Source organism: Oncorhynchus clarkii, chromosome 1 (assembly GCF_045791955.1).
Source record: "Oncorhynchus clarkii lewisi isolate Uvic-CL-2024 chromosome 1, UVic_Ocla_1.0, whole genome shotgun sequence".
In the NCBI taxonomy this organism is placed as follows: Eukaryota; Metazoa; Chordata; class Actinopteri; order Salmoniformes; family Salmonidae; genus Oncorhynchus; species Oncorhynchus clarkii.
The window spans coordinates 48,314,317-48,337,852 of record NC_092147.1 but is presented as its reverse complement, the minus strand read 5'-3'; the positions used below and the strand labels follow the sequence as shown (position 1 = coordinate 48,337,852).

The following is a 23,536-nucleotide window of genomic DNA, read 5'->3' as shown; positions in this document are numbered from 1 at the left end:
TACTGGTTTTCGAATCAATGTTCCTTTTATTGTCCAGCAGTCCAAGGCATAATCGTAGTCATATTGCAGTAGTAACCCATGCTAGTTGACCCATCTTTAGATCTCCACTTTATTTCTATGAAATATTTTCATCTGTCACATAACCGCTCGGCGTGCTGTGCACTTTTGGGAAGTGTTTTCCTGCTAATTGCATTTTGGGACATTCTCACACACAGCCTACGCTACAATGTGCGCATTGTTGAGTTTATAATATTTAGAAATATAACTTTATGAACGGTTTAAGCTAAAGGGTTTGATTTGTTGCATCAGCCTCACTTGCTTTTTAAAATGTTTTTATGTGCAGTGGTCCCAGAACTGTTCCAGATTCTGTTTTGAACCGTGGACATATTTGCTTTGTTTTTATGGTCACGGACGACCGGACGCCCTTAATTTCGAGCCCTGGAGGGAATTCATTTTATTTAGCCATAAGTATTTGGTTGTAATTGTAATGTTGCACTATTTTATATGCTACATTTTTGTCTGATTCTCTATGGTAAAAAAATATAGTGATGCATTTAATTTTGTAAAGTGGTTCCTTGCATCATACAATGATGTTAAAATGGTGTTAGAAGTCTCTTGATCTTTTGGACAACTAAAAAAATCTGTCCTACTTGTCCAAGGGACAAGTGGCAAAAAAAGAGTTAATGTCAAGTCCTGCCTTTTCTATTATAAAGTAAAAAGTATGAAGTTAAATTCAATGTCTTGTATTGAGTAGAGGTGTGAATATCAGGGACACTGTTTTTGTGCAGCACATGTGCAGAACGTATAGAGAAGGAGAACAGGCATCCTGGGGAGGGGTGGCCGGGGCAAATCCTGTGGTGTGATGATACTTCACGGTATCGTGATACTTGACATAGTATCACATTGTTATTAAAATGTTCACGTGTTTCCATTCTAACATGCTAACCATTCTGCTACACCCCCCCCCCCTCGTGTTGTAGATCAGCCTGAGACCAGCTCAGTCGTTCCTCCTGAATAAGAACCAGGTTCCCAAGCTGCAGCCGCAAATCCCCACCATGATCCCCCCCAGTGCCCAGCCCCCCCGCACCAACACCCCTCCATTGGGACAGGTAAGGGATCAGCAGAGCACACCCCACTTCACCTTTTAAAACCCCCAACCAGGGTTGGGGTCGATTCATTTTCAATTCTGGAAGAAAACTGACATTCAAATTCTTCCCGTTGCTGTTCAATGGCGAAATTGGAATGTCAGTTAACCTCTTAAAATGGAATTGACCCCAACTCTGAATCCAACTGGGCTTTTGAGGGCTTGCCATGTTTGTTGTTCCAATGTAGTTCACCTAGTCTTCCCACTTCTCCCCCAGTCTCCACAGCTCGGCCTCAAAAGCAACCCTCCTCACATTCATGAGAAACCTCATAAGACCAGCAAGAAACCACCGCCGGCTAGGGAGGAGCTGCTGAAAATGACAGTAGGCAACAATTTAGTACCGATGTGACTGAATTCTGGTATCACGACTCTTTATCACAATGTATATTATTGGCACCGTGCAACACTAAACAAGGTTCACTTTTCACTCTCCCCCTTTAGGAGACTGTTGTAACGGAATACCTGAACAGCAAAAACATTGATGATGCTGTGAACGGTGTCAGAGAGATGAAGGCTCCCAAGCACTTCCTGCCGGAGATGCTGAGTAAGATCATTGTGGTGTCGCTGGACCGGTCAGATGAGGATAAGGAGCATGCCAGCACCCTCATACACACGCTACGCACAGAAGGCCTCGTTACCGGGGATAACTTCATGCAGGTATGTGTCTCTTCCACGCAATATTTTTGACATTCATGTCAAATACTTTTGATGCGCTTGGTAAAGCTTTGTTTTCATCTCACTAATGTCTTTGTCCTAACTTTATTTGTCTTTCTCCCTACATCCTCGCAACCAAGGCTTTCCTCAATGTGCTTGACCAGTGCCCTAAGATCGAGGTGGACGTGCCGCTTGTGAAATCCTACCTAGCCCAGTTTGCAGCCCTGGCCCTCATATCTGAGCTGGTGAGCGTGTCTGAGCTGGCCCACCCTCTGGAGAATGGGACCCACTTCCCCCTCTTCCTGCTCTGTCTGCAGCAGACTGCCAAGCTCACGGACAAGGAGTGGCTCACTGACCTCTTCCAACAGAGCAAGGTCAACATGCAAAAGATGCTACCCGGTAGGTTGACAACCCTCTCTCTCCACATACTCCCTCTAAAGGTGCTTTAGTGACTGAAATGGAAGGATTTCACTGTGATTTTAAATTTGTCATGTGATGACATCTCATAATCATTAGACTAAAGGCACTTGATATCACGGATGACCAACGAACGAGACTAATGATTACAATATCTGAACAGTATCAGCAGAGACTGCAGCACATTCATCTTCCATGACAGTGATGCTATGGCTAATCTGACCTGTCTGTCCGTTCTGGTCCTCCAGAGATTGACCAGAACAAGGACCGCATGTTGGAGATCCTGGAGGGTAAGGGCCTGAGCTTCCTGTTCCCCCTGTTGAAGCTTGAGAAGGACCTGCTGCTGCAGATCAAGGCAGACCCCTCACCGCAGGCCATCTACAAGTGGATCAAAGACAACATCTCCCCCAAGCTCCACACCGACAAGGGTTTTGTCAACATCCTCATGACCAGGTAGGTACTGAACCTCCATGGAGACTACTTTTTGTTTAAAACAAATTGTCACTCCTTTTTCTCCAATTTTGTGATATCCAGTTGGTATTTAGTCTTGTCCCATTGCTGCAACTCCCATACGGTTTCGGGAGAGGCGAAGGTCAAGAGCAATGCTTCTTGACACTGCTTGCTTAAACTGTAAGCCAGCCGCACCAATGTGTCGGAGGAAACACCGTACAGCTGGTGAGCCGAAATCAGTGTGCAATCGCCCTTCCGCCACGAGTCGCTAGAGCGCTATGGGACAAGAACATTACTGCTGGCCAAACCCTTCCCTAACCCAGACGACGCTGGGCCAATTGTGCGCAGCCTCATGGGACTCCAGGTCTCGGTCGGCTGCTTCACAGCCCGAGGTCGGTCATGGATCTGTAGCGATGCAGTGCCTGAGACTGTTGCGCCACTCCGGAGGCCCGGAGACTACGTTTGAAATCTTATTTAGACTGCTTATGGTTGAATAAAGGTATTCATTCAAGGCTTGAGACCAATATGACAGTGGAGTCTAAACTGTACTTGTCACAATACAGAATTGCCCTTTCAGTCTATTTTTGCACAATATTTCATGCACACTGTGGTGGGTAAAGACACAAACTAATGGAATGTGTAAAATACACTTTTGGGAGCATTCATTAGTGTATCCATTTTACCATGCTCTTACTGTTGCTTCCCCTCTCCTCCCAGTTTCTTGCAGTACATCTCAGGGGAGCTGTGTTGTGTGGAGGAGGAGGAGGGCAGTGGTGGAGAGGAGCAGGCGGTGGGGCCCTCCAAAGAGCAGCTGGACCAAGAGAAGCAGCTGCTGCTGGCCTTCAAACCCGTCATGCAGAAGTTCCTACACGACCAGCCCCAGCTGCAGGTCTCAGCCCTGTACGCCCTGCAGGTGCACTGCCATGCCAGCCACTTTCCCAGAGGTAGTTTACTGCCCCACTCCACTTGCCAGGCTGTCATTGAAACTAATATCTTGGTGGAAACCTATTAACTTTTGCTTTAGTTGTCAGTGATCAAGATTTGAATTTATTTGATCGTTTTTGGACATGCGAGTAGGATATTCTTCTGTCGACTTCATTGCAACTGTGTCTCTGCTGCTGCGTGTTGTGTGTGTTTATTTCAGGTATGCTGCTGCGCTACTATGTCCACTTCTACGATATGGAGATCATTGAAGAAGAAGCCTTCCTTGCATGGAAAGAAGATATTACCCAAGAATTCCCTGGAAAGGGAAAAGCTTTATTCCAGGTATTTTTTGTTGAGAAATCTGTCACAGTTGACCAACTGGTAGCTTATAAATCACATTTTATTTGTCACATACACATGGTTAGCATATGTTAATGCGAGTGTAGCGAAATGCTTGTGCTTCTAGTTCCGACAATACAGTAATAACCAACGAGTAATCTAACCTAACAATTCCACAACTACTACCTTATAGACACAAGTGTAAAGGGATAAAGAATATGTACATAAAGATATATGAATGAGTAGATGGTATCGAGTACAGTATATCCATATGAGATGAATAATGTAGGGTATGTAAACATAAAAGTGGCATAGTTTAAAGTGGCTAGTGATACATGTATCACATAAAGATGGAAAGATGCAGTAGATTATATAGAGTACAGTATATACATATACATATGAGATGAGTAATGTAGGGTATGTAAACATTATATTAAGTGGCATTGTTTAAAGTGGCTAGTGATAATTTTTTTTACATCAATTTCCATTTTTAAAGTGGCTGGAGTTGAGTCAGTATGTTGGCAGCTGCCACTCAATGTTAGTGGTGGCTGTTTAACAGTCTGATGGCCTTGAGATAGAAGCTGTTTTTCAGTCTCTCGGGCCCTGATTTGATGCACCTGTACTGACATCGCCTTCTGAATGATAGCAGGGTGAACAGGCAGTGGCTCGGGTGGTTGTTGTCCTTGATGATCTTTATGGCCTTCCTGTAAAATTGGGTGGTGTAGGTGTCCTGGAGGGCAGGTAGTTTTCCCCCGGTGATGCGTTGTGCAGACATCACTACCCTCTGGAGAGCCTTACGGTTGTGGGCGGAGCAGTTGCCGTACCAGGCGGTTATACAGCCCGACAGGATGCTCTCGATTGTGCATCTGTAGAAGTTTGTGAGTGCTTTTGGTGACAAGCCAAATTTCTTCAGCCTCCTGAGGTTGAAGAGGTGCTGCTGCACCTTCTTCACAACGCTGTGTGTGGGTAGACCAATTCAGTTTGTTCGTGATGTGTACGCCGAGGAACTTAACACTTACTACCCTCTCCACTACTGTCCCGTCGATGTGGATAGGGGGGGGTGCTACATTTGCTGTCCGCAAACTTGATGATTGAGTTGGAGGCGTGCATGGCCACGCAGTCGTGGGTGAACAGGGTGTACAGGAGAGGGCTCAGAACGCACCCTTGTGGGCCCCAGTTTTGAGGATCAGCGGGGTGGAGATGTTGTTACCTACCCTCACCACCTGGGGGCAGCCCGTCAGGAAGTCCAGTAGCCAGTTGCACAGGGCGGGGTCGAGACCCCGGGTCTCGAGCTTGACGACGAGTTGAGGGTACTATGGTGTTAAATGCTGAGCTGTAGTCGATTATACACTTAAACATGTGTACCCAGTCCTTTATTCTTTTGTGAGTAAATCATGACAATTGTGCTTGCAACCACAACAGGGTTACGCTCAGTATGTGGAAAGCATTTGGAAACTGAGTGAAACAGGGAGGTAGCCTCCTACCCGAACTTGTTCAATAACAACACATATTTCTGCTTAACATTCTGCCCTATTTAACATGACCCTGTATAACACTCTCCCCTGTTAGGTCAACCAGTTGCTAACCCTCTACCTCTCTCCCCTGTTAGGTCAACCAGTGGCTAACCTGGCTGGAAACAGCTGAGGAAGAGGAGTCAGAAGAAGAGGCTGACTGAGAAACAAACCAGAACTGTCAGGCACCATAGAGTAGAGAAACATACCTTGACATACAGTACAGCTATCTATCTATTACCACCCTAATCTCCCCTTTAACTAACCACTGCTAGAGACTGCTTATGTCCTGCAATAATTAGCCAAGCATGTTATCATGGCATAGTAGATAACCATCAAGCTCTGTATAGGCACTGAAGCCTTTCACCTTTATTTTAATGGTTGATTTGTTTTGGGTCCCTGTCCCGTTTCTGCAATATGAATTTAATGTAGCCTATGGACTGTCTCAAACCACATCTGTAATTTTCTTGTTTTGTTCCTACTGTAACCACAGAGTTAGTTTTGCCACAATAACTGACTGACAAGTATTGCATTAACACTATTTGATATGATTTGTTATCCCCTTTAAAGCAAATGTTTATTTGACACCTGTTTAGGGTCTTTTCCCTAAAGGGCATGCAAAATATGTCCAATCTAGAGAGTAAGTCCATGGTCTTAGTCAACTGAATCTTGCCTAAAATCTTTGTTTTAAACCAAAGATCTCTTCGAATGCCCTGTTGCTGATAAAGGAGCATGTTGTATTTTGTTTATGGGAATTCTATTCTTCCCACGCAAGGCTGTAGTGGTTGCAATACTCATTCTTTAATTGTTACATAACCTGTAAGTTAATCATTGGTGTGCTGCCGTAACGTTTCAAAAGTTGCCTTTGTTTTTACCTCTTAGATGGGCTTTGTGTTTCATGTTGGGATACAGAATATCCTTTTTTTTTAGAGAGAAATGCCTATACAAGAAAGCCCAGCCCAATGCAGAAATGTTGATATAAATATCCTGGCCTACTAACACAATACAACCCCTGTATTGGACTTCCAATGAAGCTCGATCTGGTTTACTAGTGTGAACGTCTAAGAACGTAACAAAAGTCACCTTTTTTAAAATTAATTGGATAACTTCTTACCTCCGCATCCCTTTTGCCTCTAAAGTTTGTCAAAGGTGGGGGTACAGGAATATATTTTCCCCAGCATATTGAGTTTATACCGATATGTTTAAGTGAATTTTATACTGTCTTTTAATTGGCGAATAAAAGCTTGAGAAAGTTGTATAGCGCATAAAGGCTTACCATACTGAACTTAAATCTTAATGAAGTCATGAAATAAAATCTTCACTTTGCCCAACAAGATTAGCCAATGTGCTCACAAACCATGTGTATGTAGAAAGCAATGGATTTTGATCATGTTGTATTCAAGTGATGAGTATTGTGCACTGATATTGCTTAACCGTCAATAAAGTCCAATACTTGAGCACTGACACATTTTTGTTGTCCTTTGCACTATTTTAATTCAAATGTTACATTTTCTCATGCTGATTATGATTAATTTTGGCTTTATTTTGCATGATGAAAGTTGACTTCACATTTTTCCCTTTATAAAAAGAAAAGGTTAACAAACAAAACATTGTTGCAATATATCATTAGATCAAGAGGCTATTCTGAAATGGGTTGTAACTAGTCAGTGTTGAACGACGTGTGTAATGCAGTCTTTCCTGCTTCTCTGTGGATGCCCCCCCCATGCCAGGAGACGGGTCCTTTCCCACTCGCGGGGGCAGACACTCTTGGGAAAAGGAAGCAATCACAAAAGTGTGAACATTTAGTACTGTACATCTGCATATTCCATGTAAACTGAACCTGACTTGGAACAAAAATATTTCAAGGAATGGAAAAACAACCTCACTGGGAAAAAATGGTCAAGGCATCTTATGAGCTCCTGTCAGCATCCTCGAACCCAGGCTCTCGTGTGGAGATTAAGACAGGGTCCCCTTCCGGGGAGAGGGGAGTGGGGTAGAATAACCTTTGTACAAACCTCATCGCTTGACCTAGTGATGTTCAAAATGGCACCGACAGAGCTGCCTCGCTTTTAGTCCTTAGGAAACTTTGCAGTATTTTTTTTTTATGTATTATTTCTTACATTGTTAGCCCAGAAAATCTTAAGTGTTATTACATACAGCCGGGAAGAACTATTAGATATCAGAGTGGCGTCAACTTACCAGCACTACGACCAGGAATACGGCTTTCCCGAAGCGGGTCCTTTGTCCGAACTTCCCAGGGCATTTGAGCTGATTCCAGAGGCTGACCCAAAACAATGGTCTTCTGGTCAGACTTCGAAGGCGCGCACACCACCCACCACTTCCGAGTATATTACTCGCTAATGTCCACAAGCATTTTGCTCCACTCGCAAAAACATCTATCTGCATGTGACCAATAAAATTTGATTTGATCCTGTCAAATGGTAGTTTAAACCTTCTCACCATTATGTTCCTGGGTTCTTGGTTTTTCAGAATCTTCACCCTCTGGTCACTCCTTCATGCACAGGGAAAAAGCTCCTCATATTCGCTCGACACTGGGGAGAAGTAAGTCAACTCAAATCAAATGAATAACTAGTAAGTGAGGAATTTACCCATGGCCTGACAACCATTAGCTGGTCAACAGCTAGATGGCGCTATTGTCTGTCATTCTGATCACATCTCAGCTACCTGAGAAAAGTAGGATGATTGCTGATACATTGGATGCTGCAGAAGGGGTCAGAGTCTGGCTCACTGCTTTGTTCTGCTTCTGAGACTTGAGGTCCTCCTTAGCGCTGAAGATGTCTGGCAGCGCCTGTTTCTCCCTCCAGTTGAGACACTTAGTTGTGCGCTTCTCCAGGTCAGCTTCCTGCTTCATCTGGCTGGCCTCTGTTCCTCCGCCACCAATGCCCTGGGTCTGGAACTCATCTTCCTAAGGAAAGACATCACAGTGGATAGTCTCATTCACAAACTGTGTGGTCTAACGAGTATAGCTGAGCCTTAAACCCTGGAATGGCATGTAAGGTTGTGTCCATATTACAGTTTCTCAATTGCTTAGACACAATTCCTGGAACAACTCATTCACACACAATTGTAAAAACTCACACCCAACGATTTAAACATCTAACTTCTGGGTCCCAATTTTCCCTCCGACAATACACACAAGCTGTCAAAAACACAGACTACATGACTGTTTGTTACGCACTGGAGGGATTAATTCAAAACACTGCTACCAAAATGTTTAGAATAGGTTTTCAGAGAAATAATTTGGAACGTGTTAAAATCACAGCACTGACTATCCAGATAACACTTTCAGGAACACCCTGGCGAGAGAAATTCAAAACAGTACTGTAATAAGTACCTCTTACATTACTGGATAAAGAAATACTACTGTATGTGCTGTTTTGGTCAAAAACCTGACCTTTGAAATGTCACACTGACAGAACATGTAAGTAAGAGTCCATGCATAGTACAATACCCAATTTCTAAAAGCTTTATTTCCAAATGCAGCAAATTACTCAACATCTGCGTTCTCATCATCTCAGGTCTGGGTCAGGCCATAATATCTCATCAACGTCACACATTGTTTGCTCTTGCCAGGCAGCATATGGAAAATGCCCTTGTGTGACTTAGAAAACCCTGGAGAGACTTCACAGACACCATTGCCTCCAGGAGGTTTTGCTGTGCGTAGGGGTTGCGGTCATACACTCTTCACCACTATGCTGAGAAAAATTCCTCAATCGGATTCAGAAATGAGGAATATGCTGGCAAAAAATAATAATAGTGAACCTGGGGTGGTCATTGAACCAGGAGCGAACCAGAGCAGCCCGATGAAAACTCACGTTATCCCAAATGACAACATATTGGGCTTGCTCTGGTTGCCCTGGCTCCCCTTCCTGTTGAAGAATGTTATTGTTCAGATGATCTAGAAATTGAAGGAGTTGTGCCGTGTTGTATGGACCCACTTTGACATGGCGTTGGAGGACGCCACGATTGCAGCACATAGGGTGATGTTGCCTCCCTTTTGGCCAGGAACTTGTATGATGGCACGGTATGATATCATGACCAATGATTTTGCGCCCCCTTTTGTGCCTTTTTGTTAGGTTGAACCCTGCCTCGTCGATGAAGATGTACTCCTGTGGGTCAGCCATGGCATCCAGCTCAAAGATTCTCTACAAAAGTAATAAAAAAAACCCACACATTTTAGTTTACTACTGTACTGGAATGAAAGATTGTGTACTGCAGTTACTGTAACACATTACTATACAGTACCTTATTGATATGCTGGAGAGATGGGCCATACTCTACATACTGTAAGAATTCTGTACAGTACAGCACATATTACCTGAACATATTGGAATCGTTGTTCCTTTGGAATCGTTTGCATTCCTTTCAAAAGGCACACGGTACAGCTGCTTTGTCCTTATGTGGTTCTTCTGATCGATCCGGTCAATGTTGGAAATGCTGATGCTGTCAATTCCTTGGAAGACTACCTGGTCTTCAACTATTTGGGTTTGAAATTCCCTCAAACGAATGGCATTATTGGCAATCCCCATATTCACCAGGGCAGTCTCCTGCTCAACTGTGAGAAGTCTCCGCCTAACTCCAATAGATGGCCGCCTCTCAGTTCTGCAAAAATTATGGTCATCCATTACCGTGGTAAAAACTACACTGAGAACAAAGTGGAGATTCAGTCTATATGCACTACAATATTACATGTACCACAGTAACAACAAGGCAAATGACCTGTTTTCCCTTCTGAAAGTACAGACAATGGATGCAACCGTGTAACGGCTTAGGTTGGGTTGCACTAGCTGTCCAACTTCTCTCATAGTCCTCCCATGTTTGGGCACATGATGAACTAGGGTGGCACAAATTTCATCTGAGATTACAGTGCCTTGCGAAAGTATTCGGCCCCCTTGAACTTTGCGACCTTTTGCCACATTTCAGGCTTCAAACATAAAGATATAAAACTGTATTTTTTTGTGAAGAATCAACAAGTGGGACACAATCATGAAGTGGAACGACATTTATTGGATATTTCAAACTTTTTTAACAAATCAAAAACTGAAAAATTGGGCGTGCAAAATTATTCAGCCCCTTTACTTTCAGTGCAGCAAACTCTCTCTAGAAGTTCAGTGAGGATCTCTGAATGATCCAATGTTGACCTAAATGACTAATGATGATAAATACAATCCACCTGTGTGTAATCAAATCTCCGTATAAATGCACCTGCACTGTAATAGTCTCAGAGGCCTGTTAAAAGCGCAGAGAGCATCATGAAGAACAAGGAACACACCAGGCAGGTCCGAGATACTGTTGTGAAGAAGTTTAAAGCCGGATTTGGATACAAAAAGATTTCCCAAGCTTTAAACATCCCAAGGAGCACTGTGCAAGCGATAATATTGAAATGGAAGGAGTATCAGACCACTGCAAATCTACCAAGACCTGGCCGTCCCTCTAAACTTTCAGCTCATACAAGGAGAAGACTGATCAGAGATGCAGCCAAGAGGCCCATGATCACTCTGGATGAACTGCAGAGATCTACAGCTGAGGTGGGAGACTCTGTCCATAGGACAACAATCAGTCGTATATTGCACAAATCTGGCCTTTATGGAAGAGTGGCAAGAAGAAAGCCATTTCTTAAAGATATCCATAAAAAGTGTTGTTTAAAGTTTGCCACAAGCCACCTGGGAGACACACCAAACATGTGGAAGAAGGTGCTCTGGTCAGATGAAACCAAAATTGAACTTTTTGGCAACAATGCAAAACGTTATGTTTGGCGTAAAAGCAACACAGCTGAACACACCATCCCCACTGTCAAACATGGTGGTGGCAGCATCATGGTTTGGGCCTGCTTTTCTTCAGCAGGGACAGGGAAGATGGTTAAACTTGATGGGAAGATGGATGGAGCCAAATACAGGACCATTCTGGAAGAAAACCTGATGGAGTCTGCAAAAGACCTGAGACTGGGACGGAGATTTGTCTTCCAACAAGACAATGATCCAAAACATAAAGCAAAATCTACAATGGAATGGTTCAAAAATAAACATATCCAGGTGTTAGAATGGCCAAGTCAAGTCCAGACCTGAATCCAATCGAGAATCTGTGGAAAGAACTGAAAACTGCTGTTCACAAATGCTCTCCATCCAACCTCACTGAGCTCGAGCTGTTTTGCAAGGAGGAATGGGAAAAAAATTCAGTCTCTCGATGTGCAAAACTGATAGAGACATACCCCAAGCGACTTACAGCTGTAATCGCAGCAAAAGGTGGCGCTACAAAGTATTAACTTAAGGGGGCTGAATAATTTTGCACGCCCAATTTTTCAGTTTTTGATTTGTTAAAAAGTTTGAAATATCCAATAAATGTCGTTCCACTTCATGATTGTGTCCCACTTGTTGTTGATTCTTCACAAAAAAAATACAGTTTTATATCTTTATGTTTGAAGCCTGAAATGTGGCAAAAGGTTGCAAAGTTCAAGGGGGCCGAATACTTTCGCAAGGCACTGTACATGGTTTTAGTGTAATTTTATGATTTCATGTCTATTGACTCTTTGACGTTTTCAAGAAGGATCCCTGAAATGACTAATACAATAAATTAGAGTTCTCTCTGAACCCAATGGAACCCAATTCTGTGGGTGGGTGCGTGTCTGTGCAACTTTTACGACGAATCTCTCTCAGCAACAGCTGAGGATTCCAATATTGACTGGGCCAGAGAAATTTGAAGCCAAGATGCGATACGAATACGCTGGAGTGCACTCGGGAGAATGTTAATCTACAAGACCACGACAGGCAGCGCAGCTTAATTTAAAGGCATGAATGATTTATACGCTGTGTAATGACATTAATCAATTATATTGAAGTATGTTACGTTAGATAAAACAGGATACGCTCTCACAGCTCGATGGTGGATAGATTATTCACTGCCTTGCAAAAGCCCAGAAATGTAAACATCTTGGACCCCAAGCCCCAAGCGACTTACAGCTGTAATCGCAGCAAAAGGTGGCGCTACAAAGTATTAACTTAAGGGGGCTGAATAATTTTGCACGCCCAATTTTTCAGTTTTTGATTTGTTAAAAAAGTTTGAAATATCCAATAAATGTCGTTCCACTTCATGATTGTGTCCCACTTGTTGTTGATTCTTCACAAAAAAATACAGTTTTATATCTTTATGTTTGAACCCTGAAATGTGGCAAAAGGTCGCAAAGTTCAAGGGGGCCGAATACTTTCGCAAGGCACTGTACTTGTCTTTGTTGTTGTCGTCCTCTTACTTTCTGTTGTCTTGCAACTTTGGTATTGTTAGGATCCATTGTACCAAAGCACATGGACATGCCTCCAGGCAGCAGGGGCGGGAGGTAGTGGTTAGAGCGTTGGACTAGTAACCGCAAGGTTGCAAGATCGAATCCCCGAGCCTACAAGGTAAAAATCTGTTGTTCTGCCCCTGAACAAGGCAGTTAACCGACTGTTCCTAGGCCGTCATTGTAAATAAGAATTTGTTCTTAACTGACTTGCCTAGTTTAAAAAAAGAAACTTTCTGAAAACTGCATGTAGAAATGTAGTGAATTGAGCCAACACAATAGCCTATTCTACATGACAGATATTCCCATATCTATTCTACACATATCTGTGCTACACAATACACTTCTATGTGAACATTTTGTGACATTTTGCACTCCCCTGAAAGGCCCCAGCACTAATATCACCATCAAATATTGACGATTATCAACACAGTGTCAATGGTTCAACCACATTTTCATCATCATTCCAGTTGTCATAACTCATGAAGCGGCCATAGTCCACACACACCCATATCACTGCTTCAGTCATATTTGTTATGTACTAGATAGGTAAGTGAATTCACACAGATGTTTTATGTATTGGTGTCTATTAATAGGTGAGAGAACTATGTCAGTGTTAGTCTTCCCTGGTTAACCTAAGCTCTGAGTGATGGCTGAATTTAGACTGATTCTATTTTAGCCTACAGCCCAGTCCCAAATCAACCACTAGCATCTAAACCCTGTGCTCTAATCTAGGAGGATTACATAGGTGTTGTCGTGACGTTAGTACCATTAATGTGATGATGATTATTTTATCAAATCAATTAACTATGTTTAACTATTACGATTATTAAATTAATCATGTAATAATTAACTCATTAGCAATCAAGGGGCACCACGGAAAAAGTTTGTTTAGTGAGTTACTGTTTACCGAATTAACTCTACCGATATAAATATGTTGTTTTCAAGTCAACCATTATTTATCATTATTACCTCAGTCTCATTCTGAATGTCGTTGACTTCAAATCTGCACCAACCCTTGTCTCCATGATGATGAATCAGCGATACAAAAATTGCCTTAATTATTTATTTACTGATTAACTAAATAATCACACAGAATTACATAAACACACACAGGATAGATTATACATTGGTTACTAACATGATGCAATGAAAAGTCCCTAGTGGACTAACCCGATATGACGGCTTGGTTACACAATGAAAGGGGGTGGGGAACGAAAGAGCGGTTGGAGGAGAGACAAAGGAATTCAACCATTGTAAATGTGGATATTTAGCACCCTAACAACCGCTCATTCGGATTTGGAAATGCAAAGTACATATTTACGCTTGTATGTCTTTTTTAAACCTATGCTTGCAGTATTCAGACAGAGAGATGACTTGCAGCAACCCAAGTACATCCAAAGGCTGACTTCAAACATCTTGTTTTTGTCCCATCATAATTATGAATAAAATATGAACAGACAAATAAAACATTTAATCAGTGCAAAATACTGATTTAAATTAAAAAAGCTTTTTTTTTAATAGTTTTTCAAACTTATTATGGCTTTCCCGTTAACGGGAGCGATATGACAACAGCCAGTCAAAGTGTAGGGCGCCATTTTGAAAACATCAAAAATTAAAATTCCTCAAACGTACATGTACAGTGCCTTGCGAAAGTATTCGGCCCCCTTGAACTTTGCGACCTTTTGCCACATTTCAGGCTTCAAACATAAAGATATAAAACTGTATTTTTTTGTGAAGAATCAACAACAAGTGGGACACATTCATGAAGTGGAACAACATTTATTGGATATTTAAAACTTTTTTAACAAATCCAAAACTGAAAAATTGGGCGTGTCCATTTTACAGTAGCTATTACAGTGAAATAATACCATGCTATTGTTTGAGGAGAGTACACAATTATAAACATGAAAAGTTATTAATCCTAGTAAAAATTCCCTGTCTCAGGTCAATTAGGATCACCACTTTATTTTAAGAATGTGAAATGTCAGAATAATAGTAGAGAGAATTATTTATTTCAGCTTTTATTTCTTTCATCACATTCCAAGTGGGTCAGAAGTTTACATACACTCAATTAATATTTGGTAGCATTGCCTTTAAATTGTTTAACTTGGGTCAAACGTTTTGGGTAGTCTTCCACGAGCTCCCCACAATAAGTTGGGTGAATTTTGGCCCATTCCTCCTGACAGAGGTGTTGTAACGGAGTCAGGTTTGTAGGCCTCCTTGGTCGCACATACTTTTTCAGTTCCGCCCACATATTTTCTATAGGATTGAGGTCAGGGCTTTGTGAGGGCCACTCCATGCCTTGACTTTGTTGTCCTTAAGCCATTTTGCCACAACTTTGGAAGTATGCTTGGGGTCATTGTCCCTTTGGAAGACTCATTTGCGACCAAGCTTTCCTGACTGATGTCTTGAGATGTCGCTTCAATATATCCACATAATTTTCATACCTCATGATGCCATCTATTTTGTGAAGTGCACCCGTCCCACCTGTAGCAAATCACCCCCACAACATGATGCTGCCACCCCCATGTTTCACGGTTGGGATGGTGTTCTTTGACTTGCAAGCCTCCCCCTTTTTCCTCCAAACATAACGATGGTCATTATGGCCAAACAGTTTTATTTTTGTTTAATCAGACCAGAGGACATTTCTCCAAAAAGTACGATCTTTGTTCCCATGTGCAGTTGCAAACCATATTCTGGCTTTTTTATGGCGGTTTTGGAGCAGTGGCTTCTTCCTTGCTGAGTAGCCTTTCAGGTTATGTCGATATAGGACTCGTTTTACTGTGGATATAGATACTTTTGTACCTGTTTCCTCCAGCATCTTCACAAGGTCCTTTGCTGTTGTTCTGGGATTGATTTGCACTTTTCGCACCAATGTACATTCATCTCTCAGAGACAGAACGCGTCTCCTTCCTGAGTGGTATGACGGCTGCGTGGTCCCATGGTGTTTATACTTGCACACTATTGTTTGTACAGATGAACGTGGTACCTTCAGGCGTTTGGAAATTGCTCCCAAGGATGAACCAGACTTGTGGTCTACAATTTTTTTCTGAGGTCTTGGCTGATTTATTTTGATTTTTCCATGATGTCAAGCAGAGTTTGAAGGTAGGCCTTGAAATACATCCACAGGAACACCTCTAATTGACTCAAATGATGTCAATTAGCCTATCAGAAGCTTCTAAAGCCATTATATCATTTTCTGGAATTTTCCAAGCTGTTTAGAGGCACAGTCAACTTAGTGTATGTAAACTTCTGACTCACTGGAATTGTGATACAGTGAATTATAAGTGAAATAATCTGTCTGTAAATAATTGTTGGAAAAATTACTTGTGTCATGCACAAAGTAGATGTCCTAACCAACTTGCCAAAACTATAGTTTGTCAACAAGAAATTTGTGGAGTGGTTGAAAAACTAGTTTTAATGACTCCAACCTAAGTGTATGTAATCTTCCGACTTCATCTGTATATATCGACGAGTGCCCAATGCCGCGCCTCATCTCTGATTCTCCACTGGGCACACAATATCAAGTGTGCGTATATGCTATTTAGTATGGTCTCAATGAAATGATCCATAGCCTAGCACTAAGTGCATGCTCGGAGAAGCACAGAGCAAAGTTATATTTCCAAGACAGTTGCTGGGATGGTGTAAATGACAGTCGTGGCCAAAACTTTTGAGAATGACACAAATATTAAATTCCACAAAGTTTGCTGCTTCAGTGTCTTTAGATATTTTTGTCAGATGTTACATAGGAACACTGAAGTATAATTACAGAAGTGTCAAAGGCTTTTATTACATGAAGTTTATGAAGAGTCAATATTTGCAGTGTTGAACCTTCTTTTTCAAGACCTCTGCAATCCGCCCTGGCATGCTGTCAATTAACTTTTGGGCCACATCCTGACTGATGGTGTCGTGGAGGATCGTTACAACATATAATACTTACAAGAACTTGTGAATTCAATATAGGCTTTTAATACAAACATATCAGAAGCCTAGATGGTCCGCGGAACACACGCTTTTCCAGAGCACTGGCTCTGATTTATACACATACAACATATGAGTCCATCCCACATGCAAATGAAGTTACTTCCCTCAGTCCATCTGCCACCATTATCTTTCAATCTGTGCTTCCTGCTTGTTCACGCCCAATAACGCCATATCTGCTTATAATGGTGACAGGACCTCTTCATGTCCCATAAATAATACATGCCCATCTTATCCTATGGGCCCCTTAAGTTCAGCTTGTCCTTATTAGGACTAGTAGACTATGTGTCTCTTCTCTTCATGTCCTAAAAATATATGCCCTATGTCCACTCCCTTGGCTGAGAAACAACCCCACACATGAATGGTCTCAGGATGCTTTACTGTTGGCATGACACAGGACTGATGGTAGCGCTCACCTTGTCTTCTCCAGACAAGCTTTTTTCCAGATGCCCCAAACAATTGGAAAGGGGATTCATCAGAGAAAATTACTTTACCCCAGTCCTCAGCAGTCCAATCCCTGTACCTTTTGCAGAATATCAGTCTGTCCCTGGTGTTTTTTCTGGAGAGAAGTGGCTTCTTTGCTGCCCTTCTTGACACCAGGCCTTCCTCCAAAAGTCTTCGCCTCACTGTGCATGCAGATGCAGTCACACCTGCCTGCTGCCATTCCTGAGCAAGCTCTGTACTGGTGGTGCCCCGATCCCGCAGCTGAACCAACTTTAGGAGACTGTCTTGGCGCTTGCTGGACTTTCATGGGCTACCTGAAGCCTTCACAACAATTGAACCGCTCTCCTTGAAGTTCTTGATGATCTGATAAAATGGTTGATTTATCACACTGGCAGCAATATCCTTGCCTGTGAAGCCCTTTTTGTGCAAAGCAATGATGACGGCACGTGTTTCCTTGCAGGTAACCATGATTGACAGAGGAAGAACAATGATTCCAAGCACCACCCTCCTTTTCAAGCTTCCAGTCTGTTATTCGAACTCAATCAGCATGACAGAGTGATCTCCAGCCTTGTCCTTGTCAACACTCACACCTGTGTTAACGAGAGAATCACTGACATGATGTCAGGCTGGTCCTTTTGTGGCAGGGCTGAAATGCAGTGGAAATGTTTTTTGGTGATTTCAGTCAAAGTAAAATAATTGCAGTTCATCGGATCACTATTCATAACATTCTGGAGTATATGCAAATTGCCATCATACAAACTGAGGCAGCAGACTTTGTGAAAATTAATATTTGTGTCATTCTCAAAACTTTTGGCTAATACTGTACATTTATTCACTCTGTGATAGGGTTGGATCCTATATGCTACCTTTTTTGTCCTGTAAATGGTTCAGTGCCTATAATTTAGGCTGTGTGTAGAATTGGGCATAAAGGAAATTACCTCTACTAATAAATTACTACTAGATTATAGTGATAAGGAAAACAGCATACACATTTGGCTTGTGTATTCATTTTCCTATAACTAATCATAATTCCATTATTTTTACAAAAAAAAGAGAATACTTCAAAATGAGAAGATCCTGCCATGGAAAAGACGACTAGGTGGACATAAACTGTAAAGGAGGGGAAATAACTCCCACCATACAGCAGGACACCTTCAGCTGTGGGATCTTAGCAATGCAGGTTTAATAGTTATATTTTCAATAATGAATGGTTAGCTGTTATGTGACAATTAGGTCAAAAACTCTTATTTTATTTTTTGGTGTAGATGGCCAAGGAAGTTACACAGAACTTCCCCAACATCCCCTCCCAAATCGATATGGAAACTTCAAAAATAAATGGAGCAACTGCGAAAAGAAATGGCTGAGGATATACTAAAAATGTCTGGTATGTAATGACATTTAATTCAAAGTAAATGTAAATTGTTTATTTTTATGTAGTTGCGTGGGACAGCCATATGTTCAGTTCATGCCTATGATTTCAGAGTTCAACAAAGCCAACAACTGCTTCATGTGTGCCACTGATAAAGAACCTGGATGTGGCCCAAAGACTGACTGGGTTAGTAACTTTATTTAACATGTTTATAATCTTTTGACAACAGTGACGGCATGTAAGACACTTTATTATACACTTTAACACAATGGATGGCTAATTCGTCATTCTGCATTGATATTTGATATTATTTATAACGTGTTACGCATTGTTTTGTTTTGATTGAATGTTTTGCCTGCCAACGGTGGTTCCATGTGCTGTGCCTAGGAATGAAGACAAAAGAGTTCAACAGAGTAAACAACACAAACTGGAAGTACAGTCTGTTGTTGAAAATGTATGCTATACCCCATCCACACTGAAGAGGCTCTGAAATGTACATCAACCAGGACAAAGAGAAAGTTAACACTGTGAAATGTTTCATACTTAATTGAAGTTAAGTGTCTGTTGACATCTTGGAAAAGATTAAAGGTCTACAATTTGTTTAATTTGTCAATATTACATTTTTATTAATTGATTTACTGGCCACCATTACTGTGGTTACATGTTCAGTATATGTCATGGACAGCAAACCCACTGCAGCCTACCTCACTAGCTTACGCTCCATTCCTGCTTTGGACAATTAATAGCATGACTCTCGTACTTTGCCCTTTTCCTTTATGGTTGACATTTACGAAGAAAGGAGATATTATCTGTCTCTCTCCTATTGTGTACCGCTGTTAAATACTGTGAAAAAAAAACAAACAGGGAAAATAAGTACTTAGAACTACCAATTATTGTAGATAAATATTAAAGAAAAGGGTAAACAACACTGGACTGAACCCCCTAATTGTCAAACTAATAATAATAATAATAATATACAACAATATAGAAGATACATGACTAGAGGTTATGCAATATGGGTGTATATCCACTGCATGCTTCTTAGGTGTGTAATTGACATGACCAAGGAGCTATTGCAAATTTGAAACTATGAAAAATCTACGTTACACCGCGTGATTTTACAGTACACAAACAAGAGTGTGCAATATAGAAGGGTAGTCAGCGGACATTAGGTCACATGACCAAGGAGCTATTGACATTTTACATTTTGAAAAATTAATGTAAAACCATGTGAGATGAAAATGGTCAAACTAAAGGGTGTGCAATGTGTAGGGCCACTGAGTGAACATCCTGAACCTTGTTTGAAGTCAGTAGGTCACACGACCAAGGAGCTATTGAAATTCTACATTTTGAAAAATTCATGTAAAACCATGTGAGACAAAAATTGACAAACTAAAGGGAGAGCAATGTCTATGCCATCGGGTTAGCTACAAACAGTTTTGAAAGTGTTAGAAGTAATGGTTAAAGAGCTATTGAAATTTGAACATTTTGATTTGTCACTATGTTGACAATCCCCAACTGTTGTTGGTGAACGTAAGGAAAACTACAGGCGAATATCCAACCTGAAACTGTCTTTACCTCAGTCCAGTGGAGAGTGCTTTTTTTTTATCTTGCTGAAATGTTTGCGCTTGCGTTCACACGTTTAAATGCATAGGTCCTATGTGTTAAATCTATATTCCATCTAATACCACAATAATTGCTAGCGTTTCATCATTCCATCCCCGTACCGTTTATTGCAACATGTAAACATTTGTTTCATAGCCCTACGATACATGTTCATGTACCAATGTAACAAAGGATGTGGACATTTCCTTTTACATTGTAGAACCAGTTTATTGAATGTATTTGCCATTTGGGTAATTATATGGTTCTGGGGGGCAAGTGCTTATATTATGTAGGTCTACCCGTTTGAGCTGTTAAACAGATTCAATTTGGTGTCTCAAGGGGACGCTTCAGAGTTTTGCGCTCTCGCCTGTGTCCGTTCAGATAGGACAGGTTAAGCCTGATACAGAGGCTATTCCTTTTGGGCTATTGCCCATATATCTTTGGTAAATATACTTGTATATTTTGTATGATATGGCACTTTCACCATTGGATCAACTAAACCTGTAAATAAATCTACACTCTTGAGCACGTCAACCTGTTTTGCCTTCTGCTGATTTCATGCCCTTACGACTGCTACAAGGTCCCTATTTTACAATTACATAGGCTAATCAAAATGTGTTGTAGACAAACTCATGAAAAGGGCTGTCTGGTAGACTCGATAAATAGACAAAGATTTAGCACTTTGTGACATTGGCTGATGTAAAAAGGGCTCTATAAATACATTTGATTGATTGATTTGTAGTTGAACAAGTCATTGCATGTTTTTTTTTACTTGACTTGCGACTCGACTCTACTTGCTCTTAGAATGCAAAACTTGGACTTGACAAGTTCTACATGGGACTTGACTTGAAACTCGGACCTTGTGACTCGAATGATAGGTGACTTGGTCCAACCTCTGGTATTTACCTTTGTCCTTTACCATTCCTCTGATTTGTTTCTTCAGTTCAAGTGTCTCCCCTTCCAGTTGTTCGATCTGTGAGGTCAAAAGGGGTCATGAAGGAAACAGGGCCACTGGCAGAGCTAAAGGTTTTGTTCCAAATGTCACCCTATTCCCTATATAGTGCACTACTTTTGACCAGTGCCCATAGTACCATGCACTACTTTTGACCAGTGTTCATAGGGCTCAGGTCAAAGGTAGTGCACTATGTAGGGAATAGGGTGCCAATTGGGACACAGTCAAATTGACCTCAAGACATTTACCTCTTTGGTGAGATCCTGGTTCTCTGCTTTGAACTGCCGCTGTTTCAGGGATTCGGTTCTTCTGAATTCCGTCAGATCCACTTCCTCTTGGGGCTCCAGACCTTATGAAAGAGGATGATGGATGAAAAACAGACACTGAATGAAAGGATATCCACTCCAACAACAAAACTGTCTAGCCTCTAAGGTCGTTCACTAACTTTAAGAAATATCTGCTCTCTCTCCGTTTTTGATTTCTTTGTTGTTGTTTCTTGTTTCTTGTTCTTATTTTACATAACAAAATTCTCTCTGTAAAGTGTGTTGAGATAATGTGAAATTAACTTTAAATGTGACTTAACGTTTTTTAATTCAATTAGTTTGGTGACTTACCGAGACTTTCCTTAACATCTGCATTGATTATCATTTCCAGCTGGTTGATATCTGTGGTCATGGCCTCCGTCTCGCGGTCTCACACTCTCATCTGATTCTTACATTCTTTGATCTCAGCGATGGCCACCTGCAGACCATCAGTGCCCTGCAGGACAGTAAAGAGAGCCTAGAAAGATCAGCCATGGCTTTCGAACTTTGTTTAATCTAGGAAACAAGCTTTGACAGACCAGACATCTCGAAAACAAAATCTGTTGCATGAGTCATGAGAATAACCACAGGGGTCGGGAGAATTGGTTTTTGATTCGTTTATAGGAACTTGGGTTTGTTGGAGAACCCTTAAGCGACTGGGCGTGTGTGAAACTGGACAGGCTGGGCAGACTTACAGACTCGTAGATTATCATGTGGTTTAGGGTGTCCCTGGCGTCTGTCTTGGCTAGCTCGGCCACACGTTCTGCCTCCCGTGCTCTTGTCTCTGTGGCTTGCAGCTTAGCATTTAGCTTGTCCAGCTTTCTCTGCTGGATGGCTGATGGCAAGCATGGGGGAGAATTTTTTTTGTTGACCTATGAGCCATTGCTAACAATGCTACATCAGAGTCTATGGCTACACTTATACTAAAGAGCTCATGCTAATGTGCTAAATGGCTGTGCTTTTACAACAAGATAATTTGACAAGCACCTCTGTCTTTCTTCAGGGGATTCTTGAGTTCCTCTATGAGCAGGGCATTTCTCTCCATCTCCCCCGTATACTTTCTCTGTCAGCATCTTGATTTGATTGTCCCGCTCTTGCACAGCCTTGAAGACATTCAAAAACATTTTATTAGTTTGGATCGAGTAGGATGAACAGGCAGAGCAGAGCAGAGCCAACGTTAATACAAGGACAACCACAGAAGATCACAGCAGGTTCTGATTTGTGAACAATATTGTGTTATAAAATACATGAGAAATTGTGCAAGGAGAATAAAAGAAAGCAGAGAGAGGTATGCAAAATAGGCAAGAAATCTGGAGGACTGAGTAACTTACAACACATAGCTCATATATGATCTGGTCACGAGTCGGTGATGGAAGAGAAGTTCAAGTAAGGACAGGAGAAAAGAACAGATTGAACAGTAACTAAAGGAGAGAATCTGCAGTGGAAATCACAGATGGAGGTGGTGTAAATACAGTAATTCAACACACATTTCAAAGATTATCTTCCTTTAAACAAAAACCACATTGTTTGAAAAAAAGTGTGAAATAGTTGAAGTCTGAAGTTTACATACACCTTAGCCAAATACATTTAAATTCAGTTTTTCACAATTCCTGATATTTAATCCTAGTAAAAATTCCCTGTCTTAGGTCAGTTAGGATCACCATCTTATTTTAATAATGTGAAATATTAGAATAATAGTAGAGAGCTTTTATTTCTTTCATCACATTCCAAGTGGGTCAGACGTTTACATACACTCAATTAGTATTTGGTAGCATTGCCTTTAAATTGTTTAACTTGGGTCAAACGTTTCGGGTAGCCTTCCACAAGCTTCCCACAATAAGTTGGGTGAATTTTGGCCCATTCCTCCTGACAGAGCTGGTGTAACGGAGTCAGGTTTGTAGGCCTCCATGCTTGCACACGCTTTTTCAGCTCTGCACACAAATCTTCTATAGGATTGAGGTCAGGGCTTTGTGATGGCCACTCCAATGCCTTGACTTTGATGTCCTTAAGCCATTTTGCCACAACTTTGAAAGTATGCTTGGTATCATTGTCCATTTGGAAGACTCATTTGCGACCAAGCTTTAACTTCCTGACTGATGTCTTGAGATGTTGCTTCAATATACAGTGCCTTGCGAAAGTATTCGGCCCCC

At 41.5% G+C, this 23,536-nt stretch overlaps 2 protein-coding genes across 4 annotated transcripts in view; one reads left to right on the top strand and one right to left on the bottom strand.

The window, feature by feature from the left end:
- LOC139408324 (eukaryotic translation initiation factor 4 gamma 2-like) overlaps nucleotides 1–6,903 on the top strand; it is a 28,071-nt gene extending 21,168 nt beyond the window's left edge. The window contains exons 14-21 of the mRNA XM_071152076.1: nucleotides 981–1,109; nucleotides 1,362–1,466; nucleotides 1,586–1,801; nucleotides 1,939–2,197; nucleotides 2,464–2,668; nucleotides 3,383–3,609; nucleotides 3,810–3,931; nucleotides 5,538–6,903. Coding sequence (XP_071008177.1) covers nucleotides 981–1,109; nucleotides 1,362–1,466; nucleotides 1,586–1,801; nucleotides 1,939–2,197; nucleotides 2,464–2,668; nucleotides 3,383–3,609; nucleotides 3,810–3,931; nucleotides 5,538–5,603 — 1,329 coding nt within the window. The 3' untranslated portion in view covers nucleotides 5,604–6,903. The remainder of the gene's footprint in view (nucleotides 1–980; nucleotides 1,110–1,361; nucleotides 1,467–1,585; nucleotides 1,802–1,938; nucleotides 2,198–2,463; nucleotides 2,669–3,382; nucleotides 3,610–3,809; nucleotides 3,932–5,537) is intronic.
- A 453-nt stretch (nucleotides 6,904–7,356) lies between these two features.
- Nucleotides 7,357–22,491, bottom strand: LOC139408313 (centrosomal protein of 290 kDa-like). Of its 3 annotated transcripts, XM_071152064.1 has the most exons (6): nucleotides 22,374–22,491; nucleotides 22,082–22,221; nucleotides 21,699–21,843; nucleotides 21,333–21,433; nucleotides 21,039–21,105; nucleotides 7,357–8,365 (listed from the first exon to the last, which is right to left on the bottom strand). In XM_071152064.1, exons 3-6 carry the CDS (start codon nucleotides 21,757–21,759, stop codon nucleotides 8,358–8,360), a joined length of 237 nt encoding a protein of 78 aa, XP_071008165.1. In that variant the 5' UTR covers nucleotides 21,760–21,843; nucleotides 22,082–22,221; nucleotides 22,374–22,491; the 3' UTR covers nucleotides 7,357–8,357. The 3 variants fall into 3 exon arrangements, with proteins under 3 accessions (XP_071008165.1, XP_071008144.1, XP_071008155.1); XM_071152043.1 differs by lacking the exons at nucleotides 7,357–8,365; nucleotides 22,082–22,221; nucleotides 22,374–22,491 and having other exon boundaries at nucleotides 20,298–21,105; nucleotides 21,699–21,767; XM_071152054.1 differs by lacking the exons at nucleotides 7,357–8,365; nucleotides 21,039–21,105; nucleotides 21,333–21,433 and having other exon boundaries at nucleotides 21,764–21,843.
- Nucleotides 22,492–23,536: the final 1,045 nt, after the last annotated feature.

Coding starts and splice junctions, on each gene's coding strand:
- LOC139408313 (XM_071152043.1), bottom strand. CDS start 21,759: ATGACCACAGATATCAACCAGCTGGAAATGATAATCAATGCAGATGTT. Junction 21,434..21,698: donor AGATGTTAAGGAAAGTCTCG/GTAAGTCACCAA, acceptor CTCTTTCATAAG/GTCTGGAGCCCCAAGAGGAA. Junction 21,106..21,332: donor ACCAGGATCTCACCAAAGAG/GTAAATGTCTTG, acceptor TTGACCTCACAG/ATCGAACAACTGGAAGGGGA.